This window comes from Poecile atricapillus, chromosome 20, assembly GCF_030490865.1.
Source record: "Poecile atricapillus isolate bPoeAtr1 chromosome 20, bPoeAtr1.hap1, whole genome shotgun sequence".
NCBI lineage: Eukaryota > Metazoa > Chordata > Aves > Passeriformes > Paridae > Poecile > Poecile atricapillus.
In genome coordinates this window covers 2419298-2436029 of record NC_081268.1, presented here as the reverse complement: position 1 = coordinate 2436029, position 16732 = coordinate 2419298, and the positions used below count along the sequence as shown (strand labels likewise).

The 16732-nt window shown below is 52.5% G+C and overlaps 1 protein-coding gene across 10 annotated transcripts in view; it reads left to right on the top strand.

Moving 5' to 3' along the window:
* DAB2IP (DAB2 interacting protein) overlaps positions 1–15509 on the top strand; it is a 163947-nt gene extending 148438 nt beyond the window's left edge. For 8 of the 10 annotated variants that reach the window (XM_058853445.1, XM_058853446.1, XM_058853444.1 and 5 more), the window contains 6 exons: positions 61–239; positions 1775–2648; positions 4818–4970; positions 7809–8011; positions 8571–8658; positions 10215–15509. In XM_058853445.1, coding sequence (XP_058709428.1) covers positions 61–239; positions 1775–2648; positions 4818–4970; positions 7809–8011; positions 8571–8658; positions 10215–10382 — 1665 coding nt within the window. In that variant the 3' untranslated portion in view covers positions 10383–15509. The remainder of the gene's footprint in view (positions 1–60; positions 240–1774; positions 2649–4817; positions 4971–7808; positions 8012–8570; positions 8659–10214) is intronic. The other 2 variants (XM_058853447.1, XM_058853450.1) reach the window with 2 other exon arrangements.
* Positions 15510–16732: the final 1223 nt, after the last annotated feature.

Sequence of the window (16732 nt, the reverse complement as noted above, 5' to 3'; positions counted from 1 at the left end):
TCAGTTCTCTAGCAAAAAGCACAAGATGGTGGTGGTAACTCTTCTCTCTTTTCTGCCCAGGGCACTGCAACCAAACTGGGGCCTCTGCCCCGGATCCTGCGGGACGTCAACGCCGCTCTCAGTAACCCGGCCTGTGTGCAGGTGTCGGTCACGGCCGACCACGCCGCCTCCACGCCCAGTGCTGGCAACAGCATCTCTGCAGGGCTGCAGAAAATGGTCATAGAGAATGACTTATCTGGGTAAGAGACCAGCGGGGCCTGGCCACACACCAGGGACATACAGAATATTCACGCAGGGACAGGCAGGACAGGGTGCAGTGTGGAGTTGCCTGATCCTCTGACCAGGCATTGCAGAACTGATGCTGGATGTAGTTGAGCTCTGACTCTGGAGAGAGCAGGGGGTGGCAGTGCCAGTCCATGGCTCCATCCTGGGCCCCTTGAGAGCCAGAACTGGGGATGTGGTCTGGGAAATTGGGAAACCTGGTGATTCTGGTCTCAGCTGTTGAGATGTGGCTGCAGAAGCAAAGTGTTCATCCTTTGAGGACTTGAGGGTCTGTTAGTGCCGACCTCGAGGTGATGGGTGGTGTTGTTAATGGCTATGAGAGATGTACAGGATTGGCTTTGCCCATCTTTGTACAATGTAGGGTGTGTGCTGAAACTGAGTTTTATCCAATTATCCAAACCTGGGTAATTCTGGAAATACCCAAGCTGTAGAGGCCTCACAAGGAATTTCAGTCTACTCTGTCCAGTTTTTATAAAACTGAGTTTTCACTGCTGAGCAGTGATTCAGAGACACAGTCACCTACATACTTTTTGGCCTGATTAAGTAAGGAGCTTCATTCATAGGGAGGATAAAGCTTTTGCAGACCTCTAATGTTTCTGTTTGTGGAAAAGGAAATGGAGCCCACACAAACGGAAAGACTGTGCTAGTAAAATAGTTTGCAAGTGGAAACTGCATCATATTTAACAGTTTAATTAGGAATGAAAGGCAGCAATGGCACTGGACTTGCTCCAATCAGAGCTTTCATCTCTAGTGCCTCCCAGCATGAGGTGTAATTATTTAAATCCAGTGCTGTGGAGGATCTCTGACAATATGTTCCCCCCCAATACTTGCTTACAGTGCACCATGTTTGATCAGCAGAATATTCACATTAAGCTACTGCAAAGCTCTCTCTTCCTATCCCCAAGAAATCAATATTGCATGAATGTGCATTGCAGCAGGAGTGGGGGGATAACCTTCAGCTGCCAGGCTCTGGCTCTGCTGTGTGAGCACTCACTGGCCTGGGAGGCCTGGTGTGGACCTGGCCCCCACCGTGTTCTGTGCTGTCTAAAGCCTGGCCTGTGTGCCTGCAGGGGCTTGCCCAGGTTCAGAGCAGGGGACACGGGACTGGCATGGATACAGCCTTTGGGGGCAGGAAGGGTGGCCTGCACTGAGCCAGAGCAGAGCAGCCCCCAGGAGTGTGTCCCTGAGCCTTGTGACAGTGCAGTGCCCTGTGTGCACACTGCCCTCACTCACCTGCCCTCACCTGCCTGCTCCCAGGCCAGCCCAGGGCTCCACAGCACCCTCCCCACTCCTCACGCTGTCCCCGGCTGGGCCAGCCCTGTCCCCGCTCCCACTGGGGCTGGGTCCTGTCCCTGTCCCCATCCCTGTCCCACACAGCTGCGCCACCCTGATTTCTGAGTGATTTCGTTTTCCTGCTCTGGTGCAGCATTCACAACTCTTCTTTTTTGTTTTGTTTTCCTCTCCTCTTCCTTACGCACTGACTTCCCCGCAGTCTGATAGATTTCACACGGTTACCATCTCCAACCCCTGAAAACAAGGACTTGTTTTTTGTCACAAGGTCTGCTGGGGCCCAGCCCTCGCCTGCCCGAAGCTCCAGTTACTCAGAGGCCAATGAGCCCGACGTGCAGATGTCTAATGGCAGCAAGAGTTTGTCCATGGTGGACTTGCAGGACAATCGGCTCTTGGACAGTGGGGCCAACGCTCCCGGCACGGCCGACTCCCTCAATGACAGTCAGTCGTCCCTGGGGCAGTTGCAGGGCGTATGGACCACACGGACTCAGCAGAACAGCGTGACGGGCATGGCCACGGTGCGCCGGGTGGGCCAGACCCCCACCACGCCGAGCGGCGAGAGCGCGCCCGGCCGGCCCCAGCTGCTGGCGCCGCTGTCCTTCCAGAACCCCGTGTACCAGATGGCCGCCGGGCTGCCGCTGTCCCCCCGCGGCCTGGGCGACTCCGGCTCCGAGTGCCACAGCTCGCTCAGCTCCCACAGCAACAGCGAGGAGCTGACGGCCAACAAGCACGGCTTCGCCGGCCCCGCCGCCGGCGAGGACTTCTCGCGCCGGCCGGGGGAGCTGGCCCGGCGGCAGCTGTCGCTGACCGAGAAGGGCGGCCAGCCCACGATGCCGCGGCAGAACAGCGCGGGGCCGCAGCGGCGCATCGACCAGCCGCCCCCGCCGCCCCCGCCCGTCACCCGCGGCCGCACGCCGCCCTCCCTGCTCAACACGGTGCAGTACCAGCGACCCTCCAGCGGCAGCATGATGTCCTCATCGCCCGACTGGCCCGGCAGCGGGGCGCGGCTCCGGCAGCAGTCCTCCTCCTCCAAGGGTGACAGCCCCGAGATGAAGCAGCGCACGATGCACAAACAGGTGAGTTCGGGCTGTCCGGGCCCTGGCACCGAAGGGGCCAGGTGGGGTTAGCCCGTGGAGGTTGCTGCCGTGGGAGGGGATGTGGCTCTGAGCTGCCGCATCAGTGCCAACCCCACAGTGGCATCACATGTGGGGGTGAACCTTGGCTCTGGCACCTCTGGCCTGAGACAGAGGCCCTGCAGGGACAGGAGCACAGAGCAGCGCCCTGTGTCCCTCTGTCATGTGGCGCTGGAGTGTGACGGCGGTAAGGTGGCAGAGGCTCGAGGGCAATGGCAGCTGTGCCGCTGTCCTGCGCTACCATCTTGTCACTGCTTTGCCTCTCCATGCCCAGGCTCTCATCCCATGCCATACTCAACCCTGTGCCATCTCCCAGGCTTGGAACAGCCCCTGATCTCCTGTAAGAGCCTCCCTGCTGCTGCTCCCATCCCAGCAGGGCCGTGGCGCTCCTGGACATTCCTGTTTGCTCTGTGAGACCCCCGTAGGAGCGGGGAGGAAGGAGCCGAGAGCGACGTTCCCACTGTGCAGAGCTCTGCAGTGATCCCAGTCCCAGACCACGTGCTGGGCTGCACAGGATTCCATTCCACTGTCCGTGGAGGTAAAATGGATGGCAGTAGGTCACAGACCTAGGGCCCTCTGGTTATCCTGGCATGAACAAATGGTTTTTATAGTGCTCATTTATTCACTCTACATTTCAAAACCAGCCCTACAGAACATTATCACAGTAAGACCTCTGTGCCCAAAGGAAGAGCTGTAAAGAAAAGCACATAGACTGGACAACCAGCAAGGGCCCAGACTGCACCCAGACCCTGAGTTAGCTCAGTGTTGCTGTGTCTGCCTCTCCCACACAGGGCAGCTGTGGAGCCTGCTCAGTGCTGCCCACAGAAGGTTGTACATGCTCCCATCCGGGGCTGCTCCCTGATTCCGATCCGTAAGCGCTGGCATTAGCAGCGCCAGGCAGCAGCCTTTGTGTAACACAATCAATACTCATTAGGGACAGAGGGCACAGAGCTGTGCAAGGAGCACAGGCCTGGTTGTAGCAGGGTTTCTTCCAGAAAGACAAGGATTCTCCAGGTGGCCATCAGAAAGCCTTGGCCAGGTTCTCTTCACAGAAGACTCCTCTACCTACCCCTGTGGTCCTCTCGAAGTTTCTCTTCAGACCTGAAGTCTCAGAATGCCTCTCCCACCCTCACTCTGCACATTTTATTTCCACATTGGCAGCATGAGGATTTGTAGCAAGCAGGGTTCATGAGCCAAGTCTGATACTTCGGATTCATAATTCTGGAGGCAGAAGACCAGACTGGAAGATTGCATGGGAAAGCCCCTGACCACAGTGAGGAAATTAAACCAGTCCCCACTCCTGACACAGAACCTCCTGTTCTCTATGGAGAGGCTGAAATGAAGGAGAAAGTCTCTGATATTTCTGATTTGTTAACTTGATTTCCCAAGTCATTAACTTGAATGACCAAGTCATCCAGATTCCATGTGTTCATCTGACTATTTACTGCAGTTTATAACAAGGCAGGATGGAGGGGAAATAGCTGAGGAGTGACTTCTTTGTAATGCGGTTGGAAAGTATTTAGGCAATGCCACTGGCAGTTCCTGCCCAGGCCGGGACTGAAAGGCAGCAGATGTGACTGTAGCTCACTGACCACTGAACACCACTGCCTGTAAGTGATACTGAGCATTTAGACCCCTTCAGCATCCTTAGTGTAGCCTCAGCTGAAAAGAAACTTCTCCAAGAAGGCACCTGCACGGTCATAAGGAGTGTTTCAGTTTTCAGATCTTGTTTTATGGAATGCACGGAAGCAAAGATGGCTCATAACAAGATGAAGACTTGAGAGAACTCTGCTCATGGAATGAATAAACCACATCCAGCCACTCTGCTCACCTGCAGCTCAGCACCTTCACAGGTCATCCTTGTGAGGTGGCAGGATCTGCTCAGACACCAGGGCCATGACTCCTACTGCTTGACCCAAAATAATGTCCAAGTGCAGAACAGGAGTTATTCTTGCTCCAGCCCCAGCTGCTCTGGTAGCTCAGCCTGGCTCGTTGCTGTCTGAGCAGCTTGGGAGAGGGTCTGCTTGGAAGGAAACTCTCTCTCTCCAGCTTCATGACCATTTGTGTTACAGGTTTTTCTTTTGTCATGGTTGTATCATTGTTTCATTGTAGGCCCCTTCTCCTGTGAACCCCAATGCCCTGGACCGCACTGCTGCTTGGCTTTTGAATATGAACATGCAGTTTTTAGAAGATGAAAGCATTGACCCAGATTCCAAGCACAGGGATAAGCTCAGGAATAAGGACGAACTCAGCCAAGCAGAAAAGGTAAAACCTGATTGGATTGAAACAAGTTTGTGACTAGAGAGAGGATTTCCTTGAATGTCGTTCCCTGAGCACCCTGGGGAGAAGGTGGGCTGTGTGCAGGTCCCTGCCCAGGAGAGAGGGGGCCCAGTTGCTCCCCATCCTACTCAGCCCCACAGGGAACTTGTGGGGAACGTTTGGGAGGTTTTCATACACTCAGTGACTGGAATCACCTTCTGATGAAAGCAAGTAAGAAAGACAGGAGCCAGGAATCAAGTGTTGATGCTGCCCTGAAACAAACTCTGCAGCCAGCCAGTGCCTCTTACTCTCCCCATTCCAACTCACCCAGCTGCTGGGAAGAAAGCTTAAAAAGTGGAGTAAGCACACCTGTAACAGAGATGGAGTAAGGCACAGGCAGCCTCGTGCCTCACAACAGGGACACGGAGCAGGAAGCAGCTTCCATGTCAAAAAGCTGCTCACAGACCTAAAAATTCAGTCCAAATTTTGGTCTCAGAGACAGCGCTGGTGCCTGGGGTGACTTTGTGGCACTTCCAGGAGCTTATGGCAGTGTCACACAGATGAGGGCCTGGCCAGTCAGGGGTCTGCCAGGAAGCCATGTGCAGAGTATTCAGCCTCAGCCCCTGCACCCTGTGCCTCTGAAGTAGAGGGGTGCTGCTCCCTTCCCCTCCTTCCTGGGTGAGTCTGGGAAGAGACAAAGTAGGCCTGGCTAGGGTGAAAAAGAAGGATAAAAATGAAGATCCAGCAGTCAGAAGCTGGGAAAATCCCATCTTTGCTGATTGCTGCTTCTGCAAGGATCTTTCCCAGCAGCCTGGCTCTGCCAGGATTGTGGCACTTGAACAGCAGCAGCATTTGGGATGTTTCCTCAATGTGCTTCTCTTCTGTCACACCAGTATTGCAGACATCACCCTTCCCTAAGCCCCCATCCTGTTTCCCAGCACAGATATGTTCCTGGCTTTTTTCCAGCAGTCTTCCTGTGCTCATTTTGCTGTGCTGTGTCACTTGGGGACTGTCACCTCTTAAACCCAAGGAAAATGTTGAGGGAGGGTGTCATAGGAGCCAGGAGGTAGAAGGTAGCAGCTCCCAGCTGCCTCAGGAAGATCAGGGCAGTTTTGTGGGTTCAGCCCATCCTGACTGGGTGCAGGGCAGGCAGTGGTGGGGTTACAAACTCTGATGGCACTGCCAACATCCCAGTGCGTGGCCCAAGCCCAGCAGGAGCCCCAGCCCAGGCTGTCTCATTGCCATGCAGCATCTTTCCTTACTCTGCTGTCCCATCAGTCACTGACATTCAAGATCACCATTAGCATAACCTCTCTCCCCATTACTGTAAGACCTGAATGGTAACTGAGAATGAGACAAGTGTTCTAGAGACAGGAGCGACTCCTTCGGGCTCTGAGGCCTCTCCTGCTCTCCTCTGAGCTCACTTACGCTGCTCCTATTTTAAGGCTAGGGTAGGTATTTAATCTTTCCTGTTCAATCCACTCCCTGCTGTCTGACTTTAGTGCTTCTGTGCAGCTGCACGGGTGCTTTGTTCCCTCATTGCTTCAGGTTCCATGTGCAAACCGTGTTGTTCCTGTGCTGCAGTCAGAGCTTTGCTAAAGGAAAACCACCTTGCTCCAGTACCTTGGCAGTTCAGGAAGACCATCAGCTTCCTAAGTTTTCAATCCTTGGGAGCTGCAGTTGCTTTTGCTGTCAGTGGAGTGCCGGCCAGTCCCCAGCAGCAGCCTGGCTGCCCTCCCCTCTCCCTAGAGCTGGGCTGAGCTCACACAGTCCAGGAGGACTCTCAGACCTGGGACACGACCACCCCACCACTGCAGTGCTTACCCAGGTGAGATGGCCAAAGGGGGAAGGCCAAGTCAAGACACAACAGAGTGCACTTCTCTCAGTTCATTAATGGCACTTGCAGCTTTAACAGCCTCCATGACTCAGATGGAAGCCTTTTTCCCGTATCTGACTCTTTAAAAGCAGCTTGCCACATTATCAGCTGCATGTTAATTATTCTAAAGTTATTCCAGTTGAGATGCTTTTTTAAAATACTAGGTCCAATTTTTTTTTTTTAATTAAAGCAGTTTTCTTGTGTACACACTCACTGGATTTTCCTTTAGCAAAGCAAGTTTACTGAATGCTGTGCTGCTGCAATAGCTGAACCCAGTTTTACCAAGTTCAAAAGCTCTTAATTTTTTTAATTGCTTTCTGTTATTCTGCTGCTGATTTATAGCTTCACCTAAATCAGCAGTACAACTGTGGGGTCTTGGCTTCATGCAGCAGCTCTTCTTGGACTGAACCCTGAGATCTGAGTTAAATGCTGGGCCCCAAAAGGCAGGAGTGCTCTGTGCCCTGCTCAGCCAGCACAGTGCCCTCAGCTCAGTGAAGAGACAGCAGTGTCCTGCATTTGTCACTGCCCCTCGTGCTTGGCACCCAGCCTGCCCAAAGCCCCCCGTTACTCTGCAGACTGAAGAGCTCCTGTGTGAACCCCAAATCCCACGGCTGCAGCCTCTCCTGCCTGTGCGAGCCCCGCGCTGTCAGTGTGAGAAGCTGCCCGCCGCCTTTCCTTTGGCCCGCTCTAACCTGCATTTCCCCTGTGAAATGCCAGACTCTGCTAACAGCCCTCTCTGCACCTGCCAGCGACCTGCCCGCCCCGCGGACCCGGCATCGCTCCTGGCGCCGCGGAGAAGACGGAAGAGGAGGTGTCGGCGAGCGGGGTTGTCTGATACGGGTTTGCAGCTATAGTCTGATACAAGGAGAGGGCATGAGCGGGTTTGGGGAAACCCTGGCCAGGGCAAACCCTACGAGGTAACGTGCCACATGTGTTTTCTCCTCCTGTGTCTGTCCCTGCACGCTCAGTACCAGCAGGACCTGGTGGTGCTGCAGGACAAGCTCCGCATCTCCAACAAGAAGCTGGAGGAATACGAGACTCGCTTCAAATGCCAGGAGGAGACCACGCAGAAACTGGTGCTGGAGTACCAGGCCAGGCTGGAGGAGAGCGAGGAGCGGCTCCGGAGGCAGCAGGAGGATAAGGAGATCCAGATGAAGGGCATCATCAGCAGGTACAGGGAGATGGGAGTGCTGGGGAAGACAGTAAGGCAGGGCAGCCTGGCTGGTACTAGAGCTCACCCCTTCTCAGGAGAATCAGGATTCTTTGGAGATGCATGTCACATACCGTATTTCCCCTCAGTGTTACCTGGGACAAGGAAAACCCCAACGTTTTCCTGATGCACAAGGGCAGAACTTCAGGAGGGGAGAGCTTGGAGGCTCTGGCAGGCTTGTTCTGTTCATACAGCTATGAATCTCATCACCATCCCTTACTTGTAACTCTAAATCCCTTTCTCACACCCAGTGGGAAGTGGTGTTTACATTTGTCCAGGACTGTTTCAGTGCAGCTGGTTTCACCTTTACCTGAGCCAGGCCCACATAGTGGTTTCAGTCAGCCCTCACCACTGGGTCAGCGTTCACTGTGCTGTGTCACTCAGCTTTGGGGCACTCAGAGAGTGAGAGAGTTCCAGGGAAGAGTAAGAGCCAAGACAAAAAGCTTGGTTTGTGGGTAAGAGGAGGCAGAGTGTGAGGGTAGCAGAGCCCCACCAATGGAATGTTTTCTTGTGTGCTCAGACTGATGTCAGTTGAGGAGGAGTTAAAGAAGGACCACGCTGAAATGCAGGCAGCTGTGGATTCCAAGCAGAAGATTATTGATGCACAGGTGAGTGTCCCGTTCCAAAGGCTGCTGCAGTTTTCAGGGTGGGTTTGCCAACACACAGTCCCCCCCTGCAGCAGTGCCAGCCCACAGTGAGACCACATGGGTGTGTCAGCACCAAGCTGCAGGCAGGGACAGGGCAGCTGCAGCAGGACACTGTGACTGTCACAGCTGTCTGCAGCCCTGGAGTGTAGCACAGAGGGCGTGGGGTGGCAGTCTGGGGAGGGACTGTGCCCACAACTCAGTCAGTGAAAGGATCACATCCACTGGGGCATGGCTTGGTGCTTCATGTTCCAGTAATGCCTGGATCATCAGAACAGGACCTGGACACAAGGAATACACAGCCTGCCCACAGCCAAGCCAACATGTTTTTTCAGCCTTTGGGTTTTGATTTACAGGATTGGGAAGCTCAGTTACTACAATCAATTACAGTGGAAGAGAAGCATCACATGATGGATGCAAAACACTGTGCTTAGAAAAGAGAATATGAAAATTCAGCCCATAATCTTTTAGTTTTTTTAACAGAGACCACCATGTCCTCAGCAACCAGGCCTCCCTACAGCTTGTGGCTTAGAAGTGATAGTATTTTCTGGCCTTACACTTAACAACCCTATTGATCACTTGTGAGTCACAGGACTAATTCACTGTATAGGACTAATTCACTGTATAGGTAATTAAAAAGGTGACAGTAATAACTTTGTGTAAAAAACCCAGCTTTTCTGGGGAGCAATTTGTTCAAAGCTGCTAAATCATCCATCCCATTCTGTTCTGCACTCCAGCAGAGCCAAGCAGACCCAGGATGTCCCTAAGCTGTCAGTGGTGGTACCTGCAGCCTCCCAGCAGCTCTGGAACCTTCTCCTGTTCCCTGCACCTGGTGGGGTACATGTGAGATCCTGACTGTGCCCCTGCACACTCTCTGCTGTTCTCTTTTGGTCACCTCAGGCTGTACACGTGTTGGACGTGTTCATACACAGATTTCCAGAGTTACACACAAGCAACTGCTGTGCCCCTGAGCTGGTTCTGTTCCTCTGCTCACGGCAGTCACAGGAGGATGACACTTGTTCAGTGTCACAAAGAACAGGACTGGTAGAATCAGGCTGCAACATGGAAGCTCTTGCTCCCATCCTTACAATGCTTGTAATCAGTGAGAGCTACCATCAAAGACAGCCTGGGAGGCTACAAGTCATTTAAACTATTAATTTACACTAATTAAACACTGACAGGAATAACTATCTTGGGAGAGTTTGGGTTTAGAAATGGAATCCTACCATCTTTGTAACAGCTGAGGTAGAACAAACAGTACAGTGTATAACTGAATAATTAGAGCAACTGTGTTACCTCCATTTTCATCAGGATCCTGAAATAAATGTAGCTCACATTGCACAAGCGGGGGAGATTTGTAGCCCTGTGGATTTCAAAAAGTGCTGCGTAGCACTTAAAAGAATGCCAAAGAGAAAGGTCCTGGTCCAAAAGGCCTCTGGGTCACTGTCTTGGGCTGACATCCCAGAGGGACACGGCTCGTGCCTTTCCACTGAGCGTGCCCTCTGGCCGTTTGCTTGCAGGAGAAACGCATCGCTTCCCTGGATGCTGCCAACGCACGGCTAATGAGTGCCCTTACTCAGCTGAAAGAGAGGTACAGCATGCAGACACGTAATGGGATCTCCCCCACAAACCCAACTAAATTGCAGATTACAGAGAATGGAGAATTCAGAAACAGCAGTAATTGTTAACGCGCGGAGGGCGCTGCCGCAGGAGAGGCCTGGCCGGAGGGACCGTGCACAGCAGGCGTGAGCCGCGGCTTCAGAGAACGGCTGCTCCCCGAGCACCAGCTCCTTACTGCGGACGGCGCCGACTGACCCTGCTGGGAGATGTCCTGCCAGCACATTGAGGGACGGGAATGTCGAGTGTGAGATGAGTGGCATAAGGAAATAACATATATTTGAGAATCGCTGTCACTGTTGGATTTGAATCAGTGTTTAATGTTTAAACAAAAGTAACCTTTTCCTTCTAAACTGCCCAAAGGATATGCCTCACCCCTCCCAGCAAGGAGTAACGTCCTTGTCATTGCAGTAAGCGAAATAAAGGGAGCTGGGCAGAGCCTGCAGCAGGCAGGGGCCCAGTAAGTCCAGATCAAGTGTGCTGCGGGATGTAGCGTCCGAGGGACGGCAGCAAAGCCTGGCCCGCTCCTCCTGTGACTCCCCCCGGAGCACAGCCCTCCCAAAGTGAACCCCAGCCGAGCCCAGCATCCTTCCTGGTGGCTTTTGTGAGGCCACTGACTTTTACAGCATCCACAGGGCATTTATGCAGCTAATTAGTGTTTAATTAACTCCGCCCATACAGGGAGTGCAGTGCAGATGGAAGGTCAGGGCGGTGTGGTAGCCAAAGGGGTGCCATGTGGGAACCCCAGTGGCAGGGGGCAGGACTGGTGCTGCTGGGGGTCCCTGGGCAGCCCAGGGGCACAGAGCAAGGCCAAGGCTCTGGCACAGGAGTGGAGGGAGGAGCTGGCACCTGGTGAATGGCAACTCGATTCATCTCAACAGCTTCTGCTCTCTCACAAATAAAGGGGAAGAGTTTTGTAGCCCCAGGCACTGTCCCACGCACACTTCCCATCACAGAATAAAGTGAATGTTGCCTGAGCTTGGTCCCTGAGCTGTGATTGAGGGACAGGGGCTGGATTTGCTGGTGCCTGTTGTGGTAGAGGGGGAGCGAGGGGCTACGTGGAGTGGCAGCTTCCTGCTTGATCAAGGGTTCATTGTGGGGATGGAATGCTCTGTGCTGAGAGTTTTACTATTTCTGGGGAGAAAAACAGACAAAGAAACAAGAAAAAGCCCTGAAGAACCATGAAGATCGGTAATTGTATTTCTTTTCTTTCACAGTATGCATTAGAAAAAAAAAGATCCCATTTTCTGGAATACTGTCCTCTTTAAATTGGGAATGAGCACTGCATGGAAATTAACCGGCTTGAAGAATGTAAAACATGGTCATAAGGGAGTAACCACCAAGAACAGCAGCCACCACCGAAAGGCCCCTTGTCAGGAGCACTGTGCAGGCATAAGCCAGGATTAGACTTTCCCAGCGCCGAAACGCGCAGCTTCGGCACAGACACGTTGTGCTCAGCGGAGGGGGCGCCCCTTCACGGGGGTCGTGCCGCTGACCTGCCGCCACGGTGTGCTTGTGGGTTTGTGGTTCTTGCAGTTAGTCCTTCACAAGTCCCACTCTCAGAGCAGGTCCCTCGTACCGAGAGCCAGAGGTTTCTCTGAGAGACGGATGACAGTGTACAGTGTACAGGACATCTGCCTATGCTCCCTCTAAAGGTTAACACACTGCTCAACGCCTGTCCTAGCTCCTCCTGCCATGTGTAAATGTACAGCCCAAGGGACTAGGACGTTCCCTGAGCTCTGCTCTGCTTAGGTACCGTCTCCAGCCTCACACTTCCCAGGCTGCCTGAGCAGGACACTTTGCCAGTAAGCTCTGCATTGCCGTGCTGCCCCACAGCCGTAAGGCTCCTTAACAGCTTTCTTCCTCATGCAATCGTTTGCAAAATTAAAGATGCTCTATTTCCTACACGTTTTTCTGGTCCCTGGAAGCCCTGGGCCAAGCCCAGGAGGAGCGAACGTGTTGCACTGAGGTCTCCACACCCCGCCAACACCTGCCGAGGGGTGCAGCACACAGCAGACCCCAAACGGAGCTCCTCAGAGCAATGTCATAACTCAGTACTTATGGCAAGTACAGTCACCTTTGAATTTTGGAGACTAGCACAGATGGCTTTGAAGAACCTCACAAATCTGACAAGGTTACAACTGGAGAAAGACCCAGACAGGTTAGGAATATACAGGGTACTGTGAACCGTTGGGTACGTAGATTTACACCTGCCACTGTCTCAGAGTCAAATACATGATAAGAACCCTGCAAAAAAAGACTATTTTAAACGCTTTTGCCCTAAAATGCCTGTTTAGAGCTGATTGTTTTGAATTCTAAGTATTTGTGTTGCGAGAGACTGGAGTTTTTCAAGACAGAAGTGACATAGAGGAATGGAAACGCTAACAGGGCACGGGGCGGGCGCCCCACCAGCGACGTTTCCATTCATACATGGAAGTAATTTTGGGATGCAGTCAGTGCTCTCCGTAAGAGCTGGAAAAAGAAACACCCACAAACCAATTGTTTAGTGCTGAAACTAAGCACAGTACATCTTAATCTTCTCCTCAACCACAAGTCAAGGCACTGCTCCCTTCCCAACCCCGATCTGTCACAAACTCCTGGTTACCCTCAAACTTGCAAATTACTGAACACTGTTCTGCTGAAATAGCAGGAATACTTAAATCCTTCCACAGCCAGTTATTAAAATCTTAAAAGTTTCAGTGCCAACACCTTCTGGAGTTGTTGCTTAGTTTCCCAAGCCAGTACAAAAAGAAATTTAAATCAGGACGAAGTCTCATTACAGTAGAGATTCCCCCCTGTTTTTCCCTGTTTCCTTTCCCTGCAACTGTCAACAACTGGACATAACTGTGACCCTCCCCTAAAAAACCAAAGGTTTGGGGGCAGGTGTTCAGGTCCAGGCTCAGTTCTGTTCCTTCAGTTTGTGTTTCTGTTATTTATAAGCTGTACATTTCTCTGTGTGCGTGTGTGTGTGAGTGCGGGAGCCCCGCGTGTTCCCTGCCGTGGCCTCGGAGCCGGTTCCTGGCATAGCAATACCTGGATCCCGAGAGGTGCTGCAGCACCAGAGCAAACCACCACTGTCCCCAAGGTTTTGTGATCGGCTCCATTTCCTTTCTGGTTCTTGCGCTTCCTACAGTAAGAGGCTGTTCTAGTGCAAACTCGTCAAAGTGTAAACAAAGCAAAAACACTCCAATTTTTATCTTAATACAAGTCTTAATATTTTTTTGTAAATGTTCTCAGTGTTTACTGTACCGTATCTATCTCACTAACAGTTGTATATAGTAACTTACTTCTGGTGCTGCTTATTCGGTCGGGATTTGGCTGTATCTCACTGCTGTGTTGGAGAGGTGGGCTCGGGCTGCCAAATCTGCATCCAGACCCACATTCTGGTTCCAGCCTCCTCCCTTGGGGATCTGAGGGAAGGGAGCAAAGCCACGGATCCAGATTTGTGGCGGGCCCACCTCAAAGATTCTGTTTTAAGAGTTTTGATTTGGGGTTTTGTTAAACTGTAGTGAACGCTCCTGAAAAGATGAGCAGTTTTGTGTGAAGGGGGGTGAAGTAGACTAACCAGTATCCCAGGGTCTCTCTGGACTGGAAATATCATCATTTTGGACAGGGATTATGGCTTCAGTGCCAAAAGATGGGAGGGGCCTCAGTCCTTCCCCATGCCAACTAATACTAACTACAGTGTAGTCACCAGCCCCTTTTGCACCAGTTTAAGCAAATCCTGCCGCCATCCAAAGAGTCCGGTGTCACTTTGCATTGTCATTTGAGTCTGGTTGGTTTTGTTTTCTGCTTTTGCAGCTGTAAAGCACTGATTGCACTGTGAGAACACGTGGAACCCTCTGGTCTGGGAGCCAGTCCCAGAGGTTGCTGCAAGGTTGCAGGACACAGGTTCTGCTACTATGAATATTTCTAAAGGGCAAAGGGACTTGCTGGACCTCGGTGAGGTGTCACAGGCTCTCCTAGGAAAGCAATCAGCAAGGAATCAGTCATTCCTGAAGTTTAGATAGCTTATAGGCTTTTTCCTGTTCCTAATGCCCACACCCAGATGCAATAGAAAATGTGCTGAGGTCTGTTCTGTGATGGACAAGGAGAGGAATTTCAGTCACAGATGGCAGATACATTGATGTGTTCAGCCAGGACAGCCACGGGCTGTGGCCCAGGGGTGTGATCTGAAAGGGGCTCATTTGCCCCAGCGATCCCAGGGCAGGGGGAGCAGCTGCGGGGCGAGGCCTGACAGCAGCCTGTGACCAGTGGGTGCAGCAGCTCCACCACGGTCCCTGCCCTGTCCTTCACACAGCTTTGCCTGGACAGTGCAAAGCAAAAGTCCAAAGGGAACACCTGTGACACTGTCCCTGGGTGGACGCTCCGTCCTTCCCACCTGCAGTGACTGCTGGGGGCACCTCCTCCCAAAGGCTTGCGTTCAAAGCAATCCAGATCCCCAGGCTGGCCAGGACTGGGACCTGGTGTGGGGCAGAGCCACGGCCTTATGGCCACCAGGAGCTCCCTTCAGTGGCCACAGGAAGGGACACTCCCTGCCCATCCCCAGCCCGTCTGAGCCTCAGGGCCATTTCAGAGGAGACTGCTCAGCCAGGAGGCTCAGACAGCGGCACCCGCCCTGCTCTGACCCCGCACTGCTGCCTTTTCCACCTCCCTTGGGGAAAATCACACGTGGGGGATCGGGAGAACAGCAGCTCATGGGCTTTCCAAACCAAATCCAATCCTGAGGGCGTTGCACAACATCCAGAAACAACCACGCTTCAGAAAAGGGTGTCACATTCAAGCATTGACTTTCACAGATCACCTGAGCTGTGACATTGCTGTAAATGCCATGTGGCTCTGCATCAGCTACCAGTACCCCAGAGTGCAGCCTCCATGTTCACATATTCCTTTATCATACATCACTGTGTCTTAAGATATACCTCTCTCTGTATATCTGCTTAGGCTGATACTTGTTCCTGATAAGCAGTCGCTATGTTTTATATCCTCTTATAAAGAAAAACAAATCTTCTTTTGTAAGTATGTTTAAAAAACAAAAAAGCAAAGTGGAAGTGTTTGCTGAATATACTTCAGCTCCTTTTAAACTATGTAATAATGTACAGAGAAAGTTGTTGGTGTTCAAAGAAATGATGTGGCTGTGCAATTTATGTACATTTGCAATTAGAAATATTAAAGATTTATTTAGATATTTTACATAAGTGCTCCAGCACCTCTACTCAGTCATTTCCAGCTTTTAGATCATCCTGGCACATGCCACATACACACAAAAACCTGTCTTATCTGCCTCCCCAAAGAGATCATTGAGCTTTGCTCCCAGTAGTATTTTAGCCTTGACCTGGCTCCAGCACTTTCCCTTCACATGCTCGGGGGGTCTGACAGCCAGGCCTGCTCCTGCCCCCACCAGTCCTTACAAACCACTCTTCTGCCTCCAATAAAAGTAGCAGAAAACTTGGAGGAAAGTCATTAAAACCCTGGGCAGCATCAGCACCTCTGCCTCATTAACATCATCATAATTAGCTCCTCCGGGAGAGGTGGGAGACAGGCTGGCTGCATCGAAATGAGTCGGGATGTGGAGAGCACCTGTGGCTGTTCCTGCGCTCAGCTGCGCTGGAGCCGGGCTGAGCTCCGGGCTCCGCCCAGCCAGGACAACCCTCCTTGTTCCTGTCAGGAACCGGCACCTGCCCAGGGAGGGAAGGCAAAACCCACCCAGGCCAAAATCCTCTCTCAGGGTTCTGCCATCCCCCTCAACGTTGTTGATTTTGAAGGCTGAGAAAAAGAAAAATGTAGCCCTGGAAACACAGCACCTCAGAAAACGCTGCAAGGAGGGATTAGTCAAAACCACCTTGACTTGAATAAAACCTCCTTAGCGGCTGTTCGGCTTCATTAGAGCAGAGCTGAATTCTCAGCCGAAAACACCCAGAACGTCTCTGAGCACTTGACAGCTCTCAGCATCTGCGGCTCCACAGCCCGGCCGCCGCCGCTCCCAGGGGGCCCTGGCAGACGGGCAGGGCTGGGAGAAGCGAGACTCGGAATTGCAGATCAGCAGCCAGAACAGCCACGGGAATACGGGGCTGGGAGGCTGGGGAACGCAGATGTGTTTGCTTGAGGTTTTTAATCTGGAGAGCCATTTTAGCACAAGACTCATCAGCAATAATGATGTTCCAGTAATTGCACCCTTACAAGTAGAGGGTTTGTTCTGAGTTCGGTAAGTGAGAGCCACTGGCCCGTGAGCTGCTCCTGGTGCCAGGCAGGCAGTGCCTCAGGCAAGGCTGAGGTGGTGCAGCCGCGGTCCCACTCCATTGTCCCAGCAAAGCCGAGTCCCTCAGCGGCAACCGGCAGCTGGGAGATGTCACAACTGGGCATCTTCCAAACAGGCAAATGCCCACCATAACTGAGGACAAAGCAGCAGCCAGAACAGTGG